At 38.3% G+C, this 21,766-nt stretch overlaps 1 protein-coding gene across 3 annotated transcripts in view; it reads left to right on the forward strand.

Annotated features, from left to right (window-relative positions):
• RARS2 (arginyl-tRNA synthetase 2, mitochondrial) overlaps positions 1–21,766 on the forward strand; it is a 72,733-nt gene that overhangs the window by 27,584 nt on the left and 23,383 nt on the right. For all 3 annotated transcript variants that reach the window (XM_005684698.2, XM_018053159.1, XM_018053160.1), the window contains 4 exons: positions 4,515–4,612; positions 14,255–14,310; positions 16,942–17,025; positions 19,971–20,047. In XM_005684698.2, the coding sequence (XP_005684755.1) occupies positions 4,515–4,612; positions 14,255–14,310; positions 16,942–17,025; positions 19,971–20,047 (315 nt within the window). The remainder of the gene's footprint in view (positions 1–4,514; positions 4,613–14,254; positions 14,311–16,941; positions 17,026–19,970; positions 20,048–21,766) is intronic.

A 21,766-nucleotide genomic window follows, 5' to 3' on the forward strand; every position in this document is an offset into this window, starting at 1 on the left:
CAAACTTGTTCCTTGAGCTTCCCTGATAGCTAAATTGGTAAAGAGTATGCCTGCAATGCAGGAGACCCCAGTTCAATTCCTGAGTTGGGAAGATCTGCTAGAGAAGGGATAGGCTACCTACTCCAGTATTCTTGGGCTTCCCTTGTGGCTCAGCTGGTAAAAGAATCTGCCTGCAGTGCGGGGCACCTGGGTTTCATCCCTGGTTTGGGAAGATCCCCTGGAGAAGGGGAAGGCTACCCACTCCAGTATTCTGGCTAGAGAATTCCATGGACTATATATAGCCCATAGAGTCACAGAGAGTCAGACATGACTGAGCAACTTTCACTTTTCACAGATGACTTTCAGAAGGAACTGTAGCTTCAATTAATAGTTAATTTGGTTTACAGGGAGGAAAAACAGAAAACGAGTTTAACCACATAGGGAAAAAGCAAACAAAATCCTATTTGGGTGTTTTTGGGGTGCCTTAGAAATACACAATGAATAACCTCATTTTTTATTTCACATACATGCAGTTTTTGCCAAATTCAATTGTGCATGGTCTTCCAAAACTTAAGGAAAAGAAAAAAAAAAGACTGATTTCAGTGGCTCTACCTTTGCTCATTATTTCACTAATTGAGTTTATGTCAGTAGGCAGTGGTTACATTCAAGTCATGTGTAGTGTCAGTTGAACACAGGGAAAGAATGAATGATTAAGCACGTTTCAGCTACTGACTAAGGAACTGACCTGTTAATCAAGCAGTGGTAGCTTCATTAGAAGTTCTGTTGAAAGTTGTAGAGAAATACCAACCAATAAAGAATTCAATAAAATGGCAAAATTCATCCACAGAAAATGGAATGGTGGTAGGTAAATAGAAAGTACCAGCCAATTGGAATAGTCATTAATAGGCTGCTGCTGCTGCTGCTGCTGCTGCTGCTGCTGCTGCTGCTGCTGCTGCTGCTGCTGCTGCTGCTGCTGCTGCTGCTGCTGCTGCTGCTGCTACTGCTGCTACTGCTGCTACTACTACTACTAAGTCGCTTCAGTCATGTCCGACTCTGTGCGACCCCATAGACGGCAGCCCACCGGGCTCCCCCGTCCCTGGGATTCTCCAGGCAAGAATACTGGAGTGGGTGGCTAAAGCATTCCAAAAAGTGAAACTTTTGAAAGATTTAATTTCTGATAAGTTCTTTATGTACCTGCATTTATATTACCAAGTATATCTTACCTTTAAACTTAAATATTGGTGAATAGATGGTCCCTAACTTACTTCTCTTTTGTAATATCAGGTAACTTTACTAGCCCTCTGACATTCTTCTTTGTGCCCACTAATTCAATAAACTCCTCGCTTATTATTTGCCAGGGACTATATTACTGAAATATAGAGACAAAATGGCATGTGTCCTGGCCTCAAGGAAAGAAAAGCATAAAAAAATCACAAGGTAATGTGTAATGGCTAGACACTGGGATGAATCATATAATGAAGGCGTGTATAAGATGCAACCCCAGTGGAAAGAAAGAAGCACATAAATCTTTTCTTTTTTCCCTTTACTCCCTCAAAGTAAATCCGTCTTGGGGAGGCAAAAGATAACCTTGAATTATAATGAAAATTAAGAATATACTTGGGAGCTACGAGGGCAGGCATTCCAGGAAGAGGGGACAGCTGGGCCAGGGTACAAATAAAAATATGGCATTGTTAGGAAGTCAGAAGGTGATTGAGTATGATTTGTGCATTGGATGGCGTGGGGAAGGATATGAAATTACACAGTGGGAAGGGCCTTACATTCTCTGCATAACAGTTTCAGCTTTTTCCTGTGTCATTATTTCCATGGTATGTTATGTGTACCAAAGGTGATACCTGTTAGGATTTTTTGGTATTATGCTAATGACATTTATTTCATTTTAATCATTATATATTATCTGTTATTATAAAACACTTCTAACTTGTGATTTTTATCAGTATTGCAGTGTGCTTTTCAACAAATCAATTTCCTCAAAATTAAAGTAGTAAAAATGATATGCATTTAAAAATCAAACCAGAAACTGGTAAAATCACTTAAGTGGTAAGAAATCATTGAAACCTTTAAACAGAAAGTAAATCATATCTGACTCTTTTGTGACCCCATGGCCTTTAGCCCACCAGGCTCCTCTGTCCATGGGATTCCCAGGCAGGAATACTGGAGTTGATTGCCATTTCCTTCTCCAGAGGCTCTTTCCAACCCAGAGATTGAACCTGTGTCTCGCATATTGGCAGTGGGATTCTCTGTCACTGAGCCACTAGGAAAGCCCATAGACCTGATTAAATGTGTATATTATGTAAGATGGTGTTACTTTTCTGTTTTAGTTTTTGCTGACAGATGTAGTGTAGCTGACAGATGATGAGGGCCTAAACCAGAGGAGAAAACTAGAGTGATATGTAGGAGACAGCTTGGTGATTAACAGATGATTGATTCTGGAGGTTGAGGGGAAAAAGCAGATCTTAGGAACTCCCAGATCTCTGACTTGGTTAGCTGGAGGGTTCAGAGTGAAGTTTGTGGAAATGAAGAATGTAAAAGGAAGAAGAGTGTGTTCTGTTTGAAGTGCCTGAGAGAGTTGCTTAATCCTGAGTTGTGTAGATCAGTCTGTAGCACAAGATTCTGGTAGGTAAGTGGTGAAGTCTTAGGACTTGACACCTAGGAGAAGTGTAAGTAAGGAGCTAGAAGTGAGAAAAGAGTGCAGTGTGGGACTCAGGGTGGGCATTGAAAGAGGGATCTGCAAAGGAAAGCAAAAGTCAGTAGAATGATGTCACTGCAACCAAGGAAGGAAGGCTTGTTTCAAGGAGGAGGGAGTCGTCATCCACCAAAATGATGCTTAAAAGTGGTTACCCCTGGGGAAGGCAGAAAGGGACAAGGATTAGAGAAACTTTAGCCCTATCTTAATTTGTTTAATTTTTTTAAATTTTACAAAAAATGCATTGATTAATAAACACAACTTAAGTATTCAGCTGGGTTGACTTTTAAAATACTGATTTTGAGAGCACCTTCAGTGAAGTAGTAGAGAAAAAACTAGTTAGCAGGTGGGTTCAGTTGTCAGTGAATGCTTTGAAAGTGACGCACACAAGATAGTCTTAAAGTTTTTTTTTGTTTGTTTATGCCAGAGAAATCAATTATTCAAGAGTCATTTGTTAAAAGAGAATTCTAACTAACTGCTACTCCCTTTTTTGAGTGTGCCATCCCTTACATAAAAAGAGATAGAAGGTGAACAGGATGGATAAGCCTTAACTTCTGAATGATCCAAGTATGAATTACTATAACATTTACTGCCCTACTTGCAATCTTCTTGTGACCCATATTCTTGGAATAACAAGCATTGAATGAGTCCCTCATATGCAATAGACAATACTGTATTTAATGTCTATATAATCCTTTCTCTGTGTGGCTTAATGCACAGTGTCAGTGAAGGATTTTCTCTGTCTGAACCTAGTTCTTGCATCAGTTAAATGGGAAATGTTGCCCATTTTAAAATTGTAAGGCTTAAAGATAACAAAGAAGCTTCTAGACTTGAACCTGGCACTCTATAAAGGCTTCTTAAAAGTGTTGCTTTATTGCCTCCTACTCCCTTTCTGCCTTTTTGATTTAGTGACTGTCTTAACCAGCTCTAATGATAGAATTCTTCATGTCAGAAACTACATTTTTAGGACTTAAAATCCTGTTTGTGGAACAAAATCAATATAAGAGTAAATAAAAATCTATCAGTCATTTCAGAATCCTACAATAAAAAATAAATAATGAATAAATGCATCATCACTCTTAGCAAAAAATAAAGTATGAATTTTGTAACCTATATAGTAATTCTGTGGTTAATAACTAAAAGTTAACCTGGAATATGTTTTGACAGTTTCTGTGGTATTGCCTCATTTCTTACTTATGTAGCCAAGAGGCACTTGAATTATGTTTTTTTATTTGTTTTCTACCATTACTGAGATCATCAGTATCACAGAAGTAGCAGCACCATGCCAAGTTAACACTTAGGCTGTGGAGTGAGCAAAGTTTTTGCAATGTGACCTTGGGAAAGTTACTTAACAGTCTGAGCTTCTGTCCCCTCGCTTGTAAAAATAATACTCATTTCAGGGTAGTTGTGAGGAGTAATATATGTAATACATGTAAAATGTTTAGTACAGTGTCTGGCTTGAAATCTGCATTCAATGCATATTAGATGCTGCTTCTAGTATTATTGTTGCTATTTGCTATGGGACTTGTGGCAGTTACCTCTCTAAACTTCAGTTTCCCCATCTGTAAAATATCTACATCACTGGCTGCTGTGAGGATGAATAGACATGATGTATAACAGGGCACAGAGGCCCTGTAGGTGTTAACTCGTGTCATGACTGCTCTGATTAGCATTTGCGATCAAAGAAGGCAGTGCTGCCAACAATGCTGTAAAATTGTCAGCTCCATAAATTAGAATGAGAAAATTAGCAAGAATTAGTTCCCAGTAACAAAGTAATTAAGAAAATTGCAGTTTTTATGTATCATTAAATCCCATACCTTTTACTCTACAGACAGTACTGCAACAGGTGATTGAAGATGGCTCAAAATATGGATTAAAAAGTGAACTTTTTTCTGGCCTCCCCCAGAAGAGGATCGTGGTTGAATTCAGGTGAGTACCTACTGATCATATGCATTGGTTGATCAACTGACTGGGCAGGTAGGTATGTTACTGTTATCATCTGGGTCTCACAAAATTACACATGGAAAAATGAAAAATCGGTGAGATTATGTAATTAAAGTCACAGTGAGTTGATCATTAAACCATGAATAAAACTTTTTAACTTTAATCAAAAAAGTACCTAATGGTTATTATGGGTTTTTTCCATTATTAATTATGTATTGATAGATTTTTTTTTGTTTTGTTTTGTTTTTAGAAGATCTAGTTCTTCATTTTAGTAGACTCTTAAGGTACATATAACGGTTACTATCATATTAAGAATTGCAAAGTAATATAATTACCAGAAAACAAGCTTTGTTGTGTTTGTGATGTATGTGTATGTATTTTTAGCTTTATTGAGGTATAATTGACCAAATTGTAAGGTAAAGTGTACAGCGTGATTTGATATATATATACACACACACACACTGTGGGAGGATTTCCCCAATTGAGTTAGTTGATAGCTCTGTCACCTTTCATATTTACTTCTTTGTTTGTGTGAGAACATTTGTTCTACTTGTTTAGCAAATTTCAATTATACAAGACAGTGTTATCAACTATACTCCCCACGTTATACATTAGATCCTCAGTACTTATTGTCTTACAGCTGAAAGTCTGAACCTTTTACCAGCCTCTTCCTGTTTCCCCTAGCCTCCAGCCTCTGACAACTACTTCTCTATTCTGTTTCTAAGAGTTTGACTTTTTAGTCTTTAGATCTGACATTTAAATGGTAGCACACAGTATGTCTATGTCTGTCTGGCTCATTTTACTTAGCACAATGCCCTACAGTTTCATCCGTGTTGTTGCAAATGACAGAATTTCCTTCATTTTTAAAGCTGAATAATATTCCGTTATATGTACATACCACATTTTCCTCATCCATTCATCTACTGATGGACACCTAGGCTGTTTCCATACCTTGGCAATTGTGAATAATGCCGCAGTGCACGTGGGAGAACAGACATCTCTTCAAGATAATGATTTTGTTTCCTTTGGATATATGCCCAGAAGTGGGACTGCTGGTGGCTCAAACGGTAAAGAATCCACCTGCAATGCGGGAGACCTGGCTTTAATCCCTGGGTTGGGAAGATCCCCTGGAGAAGGGCATGGCAACCCATTCCAGTATTCTTGCCTGGAGAATCCCCATGGACAGAGGAGCCTGGCAGGTTGCAAAGATTTGGACACAACTGAGTGACTAAGCACACACATATTGAAATTATCCCAGATCAGGCTCCTTTATTCTCTTTGCATGTTCCCTTAAGTCCTGGTGTACTTTCTTTTTGGCATAAGATGTTCCAGTCTTACTCAGACCTGGAATTGTCCATTTCCCCCAAGAAGTCCTAGTTCCCTTTTTGTGAGGGAAGGTGTTTATTTAGAAGCCAAGTTCTGGCTATAGGAGTGCTTATTACTACTGGAACTCAATTTTTACTGATGTTACCAATTCAGATCCAACATCCCAGGGTCCATTACATGAAATGCACATTATTTAAAATTACCAGAAAAATAGCTTGATGTTTGTATGGCTCTAAATAGTCTTCATGATAACTTTCTTATATGCCATGCCATCAATAAAACCGTCTAATCTTTGAATTGTTCTTAGGTAACCAGAAAAGAAAAAGATCACTTTTGGAGTATGGCTGGCAGGTGACTGCTCATGACCATTATTGGAGAAATTGTATTTGCCTTTTCCAAGCTAAGGAAAAGTGTCGATGAGCTGTTTTCTCACTTAGCTAGAGCTTGCTAGAGCCTTTGTCTTAGTATATGTTTTTGTGGAAGATTTTTTTAAATTGACGTGGTAAATACTATTTTTGGTTTCTTAACTCATTATTATAATTTATGGTGATAACTTAAACTTAGTTATGATTAGCACCTGGATAATCAGAGGTGAATGGGATTTATTTGTACTGTCTTCTGCCACTCAATCCTGTTCTTAGAAAAAGCAGACCCTCTAAGACTTGGTAAACTCATCTGTTTATGACAAGGATTGATAACATGTTGAGTAAGCTAACCTTCTTATGGAGCAGATATAAATTATGAATAAATCTTATGCTACCAGTATGCTCCAGTCAAGATATTTAAAGTTTAAATGTTGTTGCATCAAAAGAACAGAGACTTCTGCAGTATCCTTACACCAGAGAGGAACTACACTAAGGCCATCCCCCAAAGAAAGTTGCTTGTCGTTTCAGTTATCTCTTGCTTAACAAGCCACTATAAGACTTGATACAGGGAATGGCAAACTTTAGCTCATGGGCAAAATCCAGCCTGCTATATTTTTGTAAATTTGGAATACAGTCTTAGATATTCATTTACCTATTTTCAGAGTGGCTGCTTTGATACTCTAATGGCAATTGAGTACAATTGACAAATAATTGAGATAGAGACCAGATGACCTAAAATATCTACTGTCTGGCTCTTTAAGAGAAAGTTTACCACACTACTGATTAGTGTTTTAAAGCAACAACCAGTTGTTTTATGTTTCATGTATAGACCAGGAAATTGGGAAGAGCATAGCCTAATGGTTTTTTTGCTTGCCTGTGGTCACTTAAGCAACTCTGGTCATCTAGACATTATACGAGGACTAGAAATCCAGGAAACTCATTTACTTTTCTGGTGTCTCACCTGTGGGCTGGCCAGGCATCTCCCTGTATTCTCTCTCCAGCAGAGTAGCCAGACCTCTTTACAAAGGTGCTCAGGACTCCGAAATAGTAAAATATCTGGTCTTGTAACAGGTATATCATCACTTATGTCACTGCTGGTCAAAGCAAGTAACAAGATCATCCCTGACTCAGGCCAGGGAAGTAGATTATAACTCTTAACGAGAGTGGCAGAGAGTTTGTAGACACTTTTAATTCTTTTCATTATATATTTACAGTGATGCAGTATACACACCCTTCTCTGGGGAGGCACTTCAGTACTCTTACACTCCTTGCTCTTACCTAACTAGCAGTAAAGGAATATCAGTAGGAAAGTAGGATAGTATGTTACTGCACATTTACCCTTGAAATAGTGCTATTGCCAGTTTCTTGAAGTGTGAGAAGTTGCCACCCATGCACCTTCTTAATGTTCACTTCGTCTTTACCATCCCTTTTCCCCAACCAAAATCAAAATACCAAGACTAGTCTTTCTCAGTCATTGATTCTCTGGTTTTTCTCCAAAGTTTTTGTTTCCCGTATAATACTCCTTTTTGTTTATGCTTATAAGAAATGTCTAAAAATAGCCTGTTCCATTTGAGTTGTATTCTGGAGACTTTTTGAACTGTAGTTTATTTACTTACAGATTTGCCTCTCTCAACTTTTTTCCAAAGCAGTTAAGGAAGGCTGGAACTTTTATAAGCATCTGATCATTAATGAAAGCAGAGTCCATTTCCCAGCAGTCATCTCTGCTTTCTGTTGTTTTTCATCTGGCATTGGTGAGGGACTAGAGCTGCTTCCTCCCTTAGAAGTATTCCAGATCTGTGATTCTTATTGTGGTTTCAAAAGGGAGACAGAGAGGTAGACAGGAGGGTAAAAATTGATAGAAAACATCCTTCCTGAATTTCTTCTGAAAATGAAAGAGATGGGAAGAGAGAATTTCTTTAAATATATAGTATCTTTAATAGACCAGATGACTTTACCCCAAAGTAAAGAGATAGAAATACTGTGTTCAAGAAACTTGCCCCAGGGACTTCCTTGGTGGTCCAGTGCTTGAGAGTTCTCTTTCCAGTGCAAGGGGTGAGGGTTCAATCCCTGGTCAGGAACCTAAGATCTCACATGCCTTGGGGCCAAAATACCAAAACATAAAACAGAAGCAGTATTGTAACAGGTTCAGTGAAAACTTTTAAAATGGTCCACATCAAAAGAAATCTTTGCAAAATAGAAACTTGGGCCTTAAATTGAGATGATGATGGTGATGCTAGGTCAAGGAGCTTGCTCAGGGTCACAGAGCTAACTCTGACTCCTATATGTTTAACCTTTACTGCCTCCCTGAGATAGTGATATATGGTTGGTTTCCCTATATTTTGTCAGATCCAGGAGGAGTGTGATAAAGTGCCAGGGTAGATGACTGTCTCCCTCGGACTTTGGCTCTACCTGGTGGGTAGAGTAAGACTTGAAGCATCAGCAGCGGTTGCCTCTCTCCTGAGTCGGCCCTTCCTACTGTGTTCAGATCAAATCTGCAGGAGCACAGTCAGCAGTGGTAGCCATTCTTCTCTTTTATCTGCACGTGTTCCCCCACCCTGCCGTTCCTCGATGTGAAGTGTTCCCACCAAACAAATTGACCTCTGGGAAAATGGGAGTCCAGGAGATCAGGGTACTAGTTTTCACTTAGTAACTGATTTTGTCATCTGGGATGGGACAGTTTATTTTTCTAGTCTCTTATATGTGGAAAATAAGAGTAATAATATCTCTTTTCTTATAAGATTGAGGAAATTACATGAAGTAATATTTCAGAGTTCTAGTAAAGCATACAAGTTGTAATCCACAGTAGTTACTTTGGCTGCCAAAGGAATTGAATTTGTATTTTCTATTTCATTGTAGTCCCTTCTGAGTAGGAATGTGGTGCCAGAGAATGTCAAATTGATAGTTCAAGGGAGGTTTTTTGAAGCTCTAGACAGGTTCAGTTCTTCTAATTCTAAAAAAAAGTACAAAAGTTCTAGCCAACAGGAACATTAAAAGATGTTCAACACTGCTAATCATCAGAGAAATGCAAATCAAAACCACAATGAGATATCACCTCACACCTATCAGAATGGGTATCATCAGAAAGATCACAAATAACAAATGTTGGCAAAGATGTGAGAAAAGGGAACACTGGTGCACTGTTGGAGAGAATGTAAATTGGTAAAGCCACTGTGGAAAACAGTATGGAGGTTTCTCTAAAAATAAAACTACCATATGATCCAGCAATATCACTCCTGGGTATATATCTGAAGAAAGAAACACTAATTTAAAAACATTCATGCACCCCAACATTCACAGCAGCATTATTTACAATAGCCAAGATATGGAAATAATCTTAAGTGTCCATCACCAGATGAATGGATAAAGATGAGGTTTGTGTGGAATACCACTCAGCCATAACAAAGAATGAAAATTTACCATTTGCAACAGCATAGATGGACTTGGAGGGCATTGTACTAAATGAAATAAGTCAGAGGAAGACAAATACTTACATTATTATTTCTATGTGGAATCTAAAAAATAAACTAATGAATACAACAAAAGAGAAACAATTCCAGATACAGAGCACAAACTTGGGGTTACCAGTGGGGAGGGGCAAGGTAGGAATAGGGGATTAAGACATACAGACTACTATGTATGAAATAAGCTACATGGATATATTGTGCCGCACAGGGCAACATTTTATAATAACTTTAAATGGAATAGTTTCTTAAAAGGTTGTGATTCACTGTTGTACATCTGAAACATAAAATGTAAATCAACTATACCTTTTTGCATTCTTAAAAATGCAAAAGCTATGCAAAAACTATATTATTAGATAATATTTTTATTAGATAATAACCTTAGTTTTTGAAAATTCAAAGGTGACAAAAGGGAGTGCAGTGAGAAGGCAGTGTCCTCCCTACCCCAGTCTCCTGGTTCTCTTTATACAGACATTCACCAATATCAGTTTCTTGCTTACCCATCTAGAGATCATACACATTATACATTGTTCTTCTTTTTTCATTAAACCATGTATCTCATATATTCCTTTAATATCAGCACATCCATGGCCAGTTTTAGTTTTTTATGGTATTTTTTTAAAATCAGCTTTATTGAGGTATATGCTGCTGCTGCTAAGTCGCTTCAGTCGTGTCGGATTCTTTGCGACCCCATAGACATCAGCCCACCAGGCTCCCCCGCCCCTGGGATTCTCCAGGCAAGAACACTGGAGTGGGTTGCCATTTCCTTCTCCAGTGAATGAAGGTGAAAAGTGAAAGTGAAATCGTTCAGTCACGTCCGACTCTTAGCAACCCCATGGACCGCAGCCTACCAGGCTCCTCCATCCATGGGATTTTACAGGCAAGAGTACTAGAGTGGGTTGCCATTGCCTTTTCCATTCAGGTATATGATACAGTACAAATAACTGTATTTCAACATGCAGTTTAATGAGTTTTATCAAAGATGCCAGGTCACATAACCACCACTACCAGTTATGATATCACAGTTTCTCTTTTTTTTTTTTTTAACCTTCATTTTATTTAACTCCCTTTTATTCTGCTTACTTGGGATTTAGTTTAAGCCTCCCTTTCTAGTTTCTTAAAGGAGAGTCTTCAATCATTGATTTGAAACCTTTCTTCTGTTCTGATATATACACTTTCATGGTATAGATTGGTCTGCTTTAGTTACATCTCATGAATTTGCTAGTAAAGCAGTGCTAAGGGTCACCCTGTTGGCTGACCTTCTCCTAGGGATCACAGTCCTTCACTGTCCTGTTCAGTTTCATGAAACCAGTGTTCCATAAATCTTTAGTTTTCTAGTTGTTTAAGGCAAAAGGGTAATTAAGCCTAAGCCTTGTTCTTCTCTCTTTACTAGAAGCAGGAGATTACTTTTTTTTTAATCCCATAGAAGAACATTTGCTTTCTTTCTAAATAGTGATTACATGAATTTCCTTATAGTTTCGTAATTTCACAATTGTATACAGATATCTGTCAGATCAAGGTTTTAAATTGTAATACCCTTAAAAAAGGTAAATAACAAGGCTCTGGAGACAGACCACAAGTAAGCTCTTGTTTTTACCACTTTTAACCAGCTGTGTCCTGGTTAATGTCTTTTTTAATATTGAAAAACTTAGGAAATTTTCAAACATACACAAAAGAGAGTAAAGAGAGCCCCATATGCTCATCATCTAGGTTCAAGAGTCCTCAAGATATTGCCAGATGTACTTCATTATCATTTTTCTTTTGTGTGTCTCAATTTTCTCATCAAAAATAAGAGATTACATCACAGTTCTTCTGACTGTTGAGTTAATGCATGTAAAGTGTGTCAGACTGTGCCTGTCAGAGAGTGAATGTGCTCTAGAAGCATTCAGTCAGTTCAGTCGCTTAGTCGTGTCCTACTCTTTGCAACCCCATGAATCACAGCATGCCAGGCCTCCCTGTCCATCACCAACTTCCGGAGTTCACTCAAACTCATGTCCATTGAGTTGGTGATGCCATCCAGCCATCTCATCCTCTGTCGTCCCCTTCTCCTCCTGCCCACAGTCCCTCCCAGCATCAGGGTCCTTTCCAATGAGTCAGCTCCTCGCATGAGGTAGCCAAAGTAATTTAGCTTCAGCTTCAGCATCAGTCCCTCCAGTGAACACCCAGAACTGATCTCCTTTAGGGTGGACTGGTTGGATCTCCCTGCAGTCCAAGGGACTCTCAAGAGTCTTCTCCAACACCACGGTTCCAAAGCATCAATTCTTCAGCGCTCAGTCCAACTCTCACATCCATACATGACCACTGGAAAAACCATAGCCTTGACTAGATGGACCTTTGTTGGCAAAGTAATGTCTCTGCTTCTGAATATGCTGTCTAGGTTGGTCATAACTTTCCTTCCAAGGAGTAAGCATCTTTTAATTTCATGGCTGCAGTCACCATCTACAGTGATTTTGGAGCCCCCCAAAATAAAGTCTGACACTGTTTCCACTGTTTCCCCATCTATTTGCCATGAAGTGATGGGACCAGATGCCATGATCTTAGTTTTCTGAATGTTGAGCTTTGAGCCAACTTTTTCACTCTCCTGTTTCACTTTAATCAAGAGGCTTTTTAGTTCTTCACTTTCTGCCATAAGAGTGGTATCATCTGCATATCTGAGGTTATTGATATTTCTCCCGTCAATCTTGATTCCAGCTTGTGCTTCCTCCAGTCCAGCGTTTCTCATGATGTACTCTGCATTTAAGTTAAATAAGCAGGGTGACAGTATACAGCCTTGACATACTCCTTTTCCTATTTGGAACCAGTCTGTTGTTCCGTGTCCAGTTCTAACTGTTGCTTCCTGACCTGCATACAGGTTTCTCAAGAGGCAGGTCAGGTGGTCTGGTATTGCCATCTCTTTCAGAATTTTCCACAGTTTATTGTGATCCACACAGTCAAAGGCTTTGGCATAGTCAAGAAAGCAGAAATAGATGTTTTTCTGGAACTCTCTTGCTTTTTCGATGATCCAGAGGGTGTTGGCAATTTGATCTCTGGTTCCTCTGCCTTTTCTAAAACCAGCTTGAATATCTGGAAGTTCACAGTTCACGTATTGCTGAAGGCTGGCTAGGAGAATTTTGAGCATTACTTTACTAGCACTCAGTTCAGTTCAGTCGCTCAGTCATGTCCGGCTCTGCGACCCTCCCTGTCCATCACCAACTCCCGGACCTCACTTAAACTCATGTCCGTCGAGTCAGTAATGCCATCCAGCTATCTCATCCTCTGTCGTCCCCTTCTCCTCCTGCCCCCAATCCCTCTCAGCATCAGAGTCTTTTCCAGTGAGTCAACTCTTCTCATGAGGTGGCCAAAGTATTGGATTTTCAGCTTTAGCATCCGTCCTTCCAGTGAACACCCAGGACTGATCTCCTTTAGGATGGACTAGTTGGATCTCCTTGCAGTCCAAGGGGCTCTCAAGAGTCTTCTCCAGCTAGCGCTGCTGCTGCTGCTAAGTCGCTTCAGTCGTGTCCAACTCTGTGCGACCCCATAGACTGCAGCCCACCAGGCTCCCCCATCCCTGGGATTCTCCAGGCAAGAACACTGAAGTGGGTTGCCATTTCCTTCTCCAGTGCATGAAAGTGAAAAGCATTAGGTATTGTTAAATCTTAATTGCAACTTCTCAACCACCAAGAGTAACAAATGTGTTGCTTGAGAATTTGGAATGGTAAATTCTATTTCTGGTTATCCTGGGAAGCTTTCCACATAAATATTTTTATATTTTTGTTTTAATTTCTGATACTATAAATATTGATAGATATTACTCAATAAATAAAATTATTTTGGGGTCCACAATAATTTTTAGACACTAAAGAATTGAGAACTAGGACACTAAACTTAATTCCTAATAATGTACCTTATTTGTGTCAAACAATCCTCTCTGAATTTCTTCATCTGTTTACCAAGCCCCTACTGTATCTGCTTGCTGAGTGTGCCACTTCTGTGTATGTTATGTGACTACCTCTTGAGTCACAGGATCAATTCCCTAAAGGTGGTTCTTTCTGAGATCTAATTTATCTTTGCTCTAAATGTCTGATTTTAAAAATTATTTATTTTTGGTTGCACTGTGTCTTTGCTGCGCATGGGCTTTATCTAGTTTTGGCGAGCAGGGGCCAATCTTTGTTGCAGTACACGGGCTTCTCATTGCAGTGGACCATAGGCTCTAGGCTCATGGGCTTCAGTAGATGTGGTATGTAAGCTTAGTTGCTCCTTGGCATGTGAAATCTTCCCGGCTTAGGGATCGAACCTGTGTCTCCTCACTGGCAGGCAGATTCTTATCCACTGTACCAGCAGGGAAGTACTCTAAATGTCTAATTTTTAACTGTCTTTGTCCAAAATACCAAAGGCTTTAGTCCACAATTATATTAAACTGTAGAGCTATGACCTAATTCATTTTAGAACTCTTGTTTGTAGAACAGAAAAAAATAACTTTTACAATTATCTTGCAGTTCACCTAATGTTGCCAAAAAATTTCACGTTGGACATTTGCGTTCTACCATCATAGGTAAGTGCTGTTAGTTTCACAGAAAATACTGAACATGACTTTTGGAGCAGTACTGGTTTAATGCTTAAGTAGCAAAAGGACAAAGAAACAAAAAAGTGAAATGTATATGAGCTTAATGCTAATTAAATATGACCCTAAAATGAAAAAAATTGTTTTAAAAATGACAGAAAGAAATTTGTTTCAAAACCAAAAGATTGACTCAGAAACCAGGTATGTATATTTTGATTTTTAACTTGTTAAAAGTATGTATGCATATAAAGAAGAACTGAAAATTCATAAATGAAAACAGTTTTATGGGATTAATGGTCATCCTCCCAATTTTTTTGGTCCATATATTTTGTTTTAAAAAATAAACTCAGTCTGAGTCGTATGAGTACTAACTGGAGTTTTCAAGACTGAAAATTGAAACAGGACTATCCTAACAAAGATTACTGTAATACTTCTTGGTTGTAATGTTTGAGTGTACAGTAGACTTATGATTTCTATTAAAACATGACAGTATATAGTAGCCCATCTTAAAACTGCAGTTAGAATTGTATAATATTAGAATTGGAAGGGACTTTAGAGTTTATCTCATATAATCTGTCTTCCAGTATAGAAATCTGTCTTTTTCATACTTATAAGAAAGTGATTTAATCCATACTGGAATACTGTAAAGATTTGGAGAATGTCTGTACTTCTGGAATAGGTTATATTGCACTACAGTCAACTTTTGTTGTTAGAGTTCTCAAGCAGCATTATAAGAGAGGAAATGACAGGACTTGATGAAAAAGAATATAAGAAATATACTGTATAAGAAAAACTACATAAGTCAGGCATAGGAGTAATTCATGAGTAAAGCATGATAAACTTGTTTGACAGTTGTTAAGGGAAATGCTTGAACCAGGAAGAGATAATATTTATTGAAACTTACCATGTTAAGTGTTTTCATGTATTGTCTGAACTAGTTTCACAGTAGCCCTGATTAGTAAGTTCTATTGGTTATAGATGAGGAAACTCAGACACCAAAAGTAACTTTCCCCAAATCACAATGCTAGTAAAGTATAGCAGCAAGGATTTGAAATTAGGTAGCCTAATTCCGAAAGCCTAGGTTCAGGCATTTAGTTGGATTTATAAGATAATAGGTGCTTCCCTGGTAGCTTAGCTGGTAAGGAATCTGCCTGCTATGCAGTAAGGAATATGCCTGCTACCCAGTTCAATTCCTGGGTTGGCAAGATCCCCTGGAGAAGGGATAGGCTATCCACACCAGTGTTCATGGGCTTCCCTGGTGGATGAGATGGTAAAGAATCTGTCTGCAATGCGGGAGACCTGGGTTCGATCCCTGGGTTGGGAAGATCCCCTGGAGGAGGGCATGGCAACCTACTCCAGTATTCTTGCTTGGAGAATCCCCAAGCAATGGACAGAGGAGTCTGACGGGCTACAGTCCATGGTGTTGCAAAGAGTTGGACTCGATTAAATGACTAAGCACACACATAAGATAGTAAGGTACTACAAAAAGATAGGGATACAGCCTGAGTACCAGCTGCAAAAGGTGAATTCTGTTGCTGGGACTATAGAGTTTGGGGAAGTCTAGAAGTAGGGAAACTGGAGAAGTAGCTACTGTAATTCGTCAGCTATACCTATTGGTTAGGGGTTATTTGCAGAAAACTAGATCTCCTCTAGTAAAAGCAGGAGGGAATTTACAATGGGATATTGAATAGCTTGCAGAGTTGTTGGGAGTGCTAAAGACGCTTTGGATTAAATTGACATAGATGATGCCCAAAACTACCACAGAACTTCATCATCAAGGGAGCTTCTGCCTTTTCTTTGATTACTGCCGCTGCCAGAGTCAGGAACCTGCCATTATTCCTGGTTTATTGTACCTTGGAGAATTCAGAGAAGCAAAAGAGGTCACCCATATCCTATCTTTCACTTCCCTTGGAAGTTATATGGCAGGACCCTGGGACCTCTAGTAGTGATGCCACTAAAAGTCAAAGCCTCCACCACTGTGCTTTTCCGAAAAAAAATAAAGGTAACTCGCTTTTCACCTTCTAGATCACAAGCAAAGTGTATCTGATTGCTCATGACTTCTGGAACCCTAACTTCAAAAGGTTCTGGGGTCTGTTACTTTTAGCTTTAGTATGTGCAGAATGGAATAGATGTCAAATGTCAAACCTGAATGCATCAGCAGTACAGAAAGGTGGAGGCCTTGGATTCCTGTGTGCTGTTATTTAGGGAGCAGCATGAGAGGCTGGACTTCATAACTGAAAGAAGGTGGAGTGAGCTACTTGAAAAAAAAAAAAACCATATGGCTAAGTTCTTTAGGGAACAACCAAATTATATATTCTTTGTTAATTACTGAGATTCTGTTATTTTCTGTCCTTGGAATTGACTTGGAATCACAATTACTCTGTGTATTCATAACCTCTATTAATGTTGATGAAAATTGTGAGATTTAGAATAACTACATCCTCCAAAATAATTTTTACTCCCTTTCCGTAATATAGATGAAAACACAATAATGAATGTTTTTGTTTTTTAAAAAAAGTTAGTAGATTTTGTCAAGAGAGTTTTCTGTTATGCTTTGATATTAGATGGTTCTTATGCCAAAACATATAAGAATGAGAAACTATGTATTTTATTGCTTACTAGGAAATTTTATAGCAAATCTCAAAGAAGCTTTAGGACATCAAGTAACAAGAATAAATTATCTTGGTGATTGGGGCATGCAGTTTGGTAAGTAAGTTTGAGGTTTTATTTTTCACATCATTGTTAAGTTTAATTTGTTTTAATATCACGTTACTTGATCATCTGGACAAAATATGGTCAAACTCCCATTGGATGAAGTAGTGCCTCCTACCTGTTTTTTTTTCCTGATGGCTCTTTTCCATAAATGTTGTATTTTACTTATTAGAATAATTCTCATCATACAAGTAAGTTTTGGGGGGAGGAAACTTCATACATACAGAACAAGTCCTGAAAAATACAGACTTTTGTGCTTTTATTAAAGTAGCTTACATTCATTAGTTAAATGTAGATGTAAGTATTAGAGGAAAAGTAAGACAATGGCAAGCCACTCCAGTTCTCCTGCCTAGAAAATCCCATGGACAGAGGAACCTGGTAGGCTGCAGTCCATGGGGTCACTACGAGTCGGACACGACTGGGTGACTTCACTTTCACTTTTCACTTTCATGCATTGGAGGAGGAAATGGCAACCCACTCCAGTGTTCTTGCCTGGAGAATCCCAGGGACAGGGGAGCCTGGTGGGCTGCTGTCTATGGAGTTGCACAGAGTCAGACATGACTGAAGCGACTTAGCAGCAGCAGCAGCAGCAAGACTAGTTATACACCCTTCTCAACAGCCTCCCCGGGCCAACCTACAGGCAATGGGATTTGTCATACCCTGAGCCAGTGGCCTAGAAGAAAAACAACCTGGGATATTTTGGCTTCCTCTTAAATTGTACAAGTCATGGAGTGGGTGATTGGTCCAAATGAAAAGAGGAAGAAAAGAGTGAGACCCAAAGAGTTGAATGCCACAGATTATGTCTAATGTCTTGAGTTCGCTGAGAACCGTTCGCAGCTCATATACTGCCGTAGTTAAGGTGTGGAATGACAAGAGAAATGACGTTGATGTGGTAGGGAAGGACTAATAGCATGTAAAATGCAAAGTTTTTATTAAAATCTCAGGCTGCTGCCATGTGCATTTTAAGATCTAGCCCTTGTGTCATCTCGGAAAAGCATTCTCTGACACCCCGACACACCCTTGTCCACCTTCTCACATCACCAAGTTCCTAGTATCCAGTTCTACCCAAATGGGCTTCTCTTCTAACTGTATTCTTTTGTATGCTGCTCTCTCCTGCTAGGTGAAATGTTCCATGAAGGCATGGGCTATGTCTTAGTTATTTTTGTATCCATCATGCTTAGCACATAATAGGCACTCAGAATGATGAAAGAATCTGTCTTGGAAAGTCTTTCACAATCTATTCCAAAAGAAAGGCTAGGTAACATTTTCAATACCAAATACCATGTTCCATATCTACTGAAATGAAATCAGAGTTTTTGAAGGATAAATTTATCATGATCTTCTCTTATGAATGTTATCCTCTCAGTTAATAAAAATCTTTTTTAGACACTAAAAAGAATAGAACTTGAACCTAACAGTGCCCTTACTATTCATTGTGGAGGAACAGAAAACATGCCTTGCATTTAAAAAACCCACCTGCGGCTCACAGTGGGCACTTAGAGTTTTGGGCTCTAAGCTCAACAGTCAGATTTAATAGATGGCATCCACTCTATATGAGTTTGACTGATTCAGGCACTTCACAGCCATTAGCAAATATGTGATTATGATATGATATTCATTAAATTTTAGCTGCAGGGTTTTATTGTAGTGATTTTTCTCTAATGGACTACTATGGTTAATGGTCTGTCAACATTTCCATCAAACCATCATTGTTAAAAGAGTTTTAATTTTGGCTGTTCACCTATCCCAGATTAAAAGTTGGCCAACAGTTCTTAAGTACAGAATTAATTTTTGAAAATGTATTAGGTTGAATGTCAAATGGAATTGGCCTTTACTTTTCCTGTCTCCATTTTTTAGAATGCTTTGGGTGTCTTTTCACACTCAACTTCTAGGACCCTGAATCATGATCACATTTGCCTTTGCTTAAAAGTGAATAGTGCTGGTACTTATTTTAGTCATCCTTCTAGTTCCTGTCTAAGCTGCAAAGATTACCTACCCTGTGTTTAGCAACATTCCACTTTCTGCTGAGGCTGTATAGGAAAACGTACATCAGCAAGGCCCAGCAGCAATAGCTTCTTTAGATCTAAAGCTACATAACTGACATAGAAACAAATTAGTTTTTTAAAATTGTACTACCTATAATTACTCTTGGCCCAAGCTACATATACCCTTCAAATCCAAAATTGCAGTCACCTTTTAGCAAAATGTCTTAAGAACATAAATACTGACAGTCTGTATTAAGAATTTTCATTGTCATTTTCAAACCTCAACTATTATTTTTTTAAAAGTTCAAATTAATACCATCTCTGAATTTTGAACTTACAAAAGACTAAAAAAAAAACCAAAAACTTAAACAAAACAGTGGCAAGCGAAAGACAAATATATAGTCAGATAAAAGCATTTTGTCACCTTGAATGAGAAGAGTAATCAGTTTTACTTTCAGTTATTTGAGAACTAATAATTGTAACACTAATCTGATTCTTATCTTTATTTTCACATCTACAAATTTTAAAAGATATTTGAAATCACTTCCCATCATTGTCTTTTCACAAATTTTGAGTGTCTAGCGCCTGATAGCACGATGTCCTTCTGCAGAGTAGTGGCTCAATAAATGCTTGTTTTACTGATGTCTTGTAGGGAGGTAGGTGTTGGGCACTGTTAGCACAAAGATAAATTAGTCCCAGACTCTGCCTTTGAGCTTATAGTCTTTGGTTTCTGTGGAATTAATTTCAGTGAGCCATTCTATATATATTGAATTTGTGATTCAATATATTGAATTTGTGATTCAATATATTGAATTTGGCTTGTGTCAGTTTATGGGGTAGCAGGACATGATGTGTGTATTTTGCCGTATTCTTAGGATGCATACCTGTTGCTTGCCATGACTGTTCTCTACTGTTCCATTTTTTAATTTTCTCATTTATGGATTATTGTGGTAGGTCTTCTGGGAACTGGCTTCCAGCTGTTTGGCTATGAAGAAAAACTCCAGTCCAGTCCTTTACAGCATCTCTTTGAAGTAAGTTGATGAAAAAAAAATTAGAAAATGCCTCATCTTTTTTCAGAGTACAGTGCAGCTTGGTAACACATTTTTACTCCCAGGGGCTTTAAAAAAAAACAACGGAACTGTCCTTAAAACAAGGACCCAAAATTATTGAAAATATTGCTTATATTTTACTAAGGACTTACTTTAATATTCTTATCCAAATACTTCTTTTATAACTATTTTAGTTGATTTGGGACAGTATTTATTCAGGTATGGAATCTTGGCATAAACATACAGAATATCAGATTCAGCTAAGAATGCTTTTGGTCTATTATTTGTTGTTATGTACTGCAGCTTCCTTTGCTCTAATAACTATAATTCATTTAGACTTGAAGAAACATGAGTATATACATTTTTGCCCTTGTTCTGTTGTAGAGGGAAGGCATATATGTGTTTCTCCAAATTTGTGTATCCTTTGTCATCTGTCTTTCAGCTCCTTTTCCTGGCTTTTGCCCAATGTGCACGTCTTTCTATTCTACCTCATTTAATCCATTCACTCTGCTTTTCTGTCCTCAGTTCTTCCTGGAGCTTATTAATAAAGCTCTTCCTGTCCAATTAATCTCCAGGAATGTGTTTCCTTTTCATTGTCCCAGTTGTTATCTCTGGGCCTGACAAAGAGCACAGATACTACCAGCCACTTTGGTGACATATGGGGGATCAGACTAAGGTTGTGTGTAAGGAAGCGCGCTTGCCAAGCAACGCTTTACCCCTCTAGCCAGAGCCACAGAGAGCGCATCGTTTTCATTTTTATTATATTATTTTGTATTTAACAAAACATATCTGATTCTTAAAGATCTTTAACATTTGTGATTTTCTCCTGAGTTTGTACCTTCAGTTGCATTTTAAATGCCTATGTTTTGATTTATGAAAGGGAAAGTGTTAGTCACTCAGTCGTGTCCGACTCTTTGCGAACCCATGGACTGCTCTGTCCATGGAATTCTCCAGGTGAGAATACTGAAGTGGGTTGCCATTCCCTTCTTCAGGGGATCTTCCTGACCTAGAGACTGAACCCGAGTCTCTTACCATCTGAGCCATTTGATTTATACTGTTAACCAAAAGATTTTTACTCCCTCTTTCCCATTGAGAGTTTTATGGATAGTCGAGAGTTTAAAAATTAGTAAATCTTTATGGTTGTCAATAAAGTATGCTGCCTTAGTGCCTGGCATTTTACTGTATTATTTTCTAAAACTATGAATAATCATGAGTATTTTTACCATGAGCTTAATGAGCCTTTCATCAGATCCAGGCCTCAGAGACAAACCCACAGTGCAAGAAATGCAAGAAACCACTTGGAGACCTTGTGTTGTTCAGAGCAAATTCTTTAAGATAGAGTACAGTTTGACATATGAGAGTTACTCCTGGCATTTTCTCCCACCCAATTTCAGAAGTTTTTTATTTAATCCTGACAATAGTAAATGTTTGTGTCCCATAATCTTTTAAATATTGTAGTAAAATTTGTTCTTAAACTCTCTGGCAACCTAAACATACATTTTATTCTATGCAGTTTAATACAGTTTCCTGCCTCTTGAGACTCGTAAGAAGAGGGGTATCATACATCTACATTAGAGATTGTTGATTGACAGACACACATAAGGAACAGGCGAAGGGGGTACTTTCATGAATAACAAAAAACTCAAGGCATAATAGTATTGCTTTCATTAAGTGTTCTTTTGCCTAGTAGCTTCATGGTGT

This window comes from Capra hircus, chromosome 9 (genome assembly GCF_001704415.2).
Source record: "Capra hircus breed San Clemente chromosome 9, ASM170441v1, whole genome shotgun sequence".
Classification (NCBI taxonomy): domain Eukaryota; kingdom Metazoa; phylum Chordata; class Mammalia; order Artiodactyla; family Bovidae; genus Capra; species Capra hircus.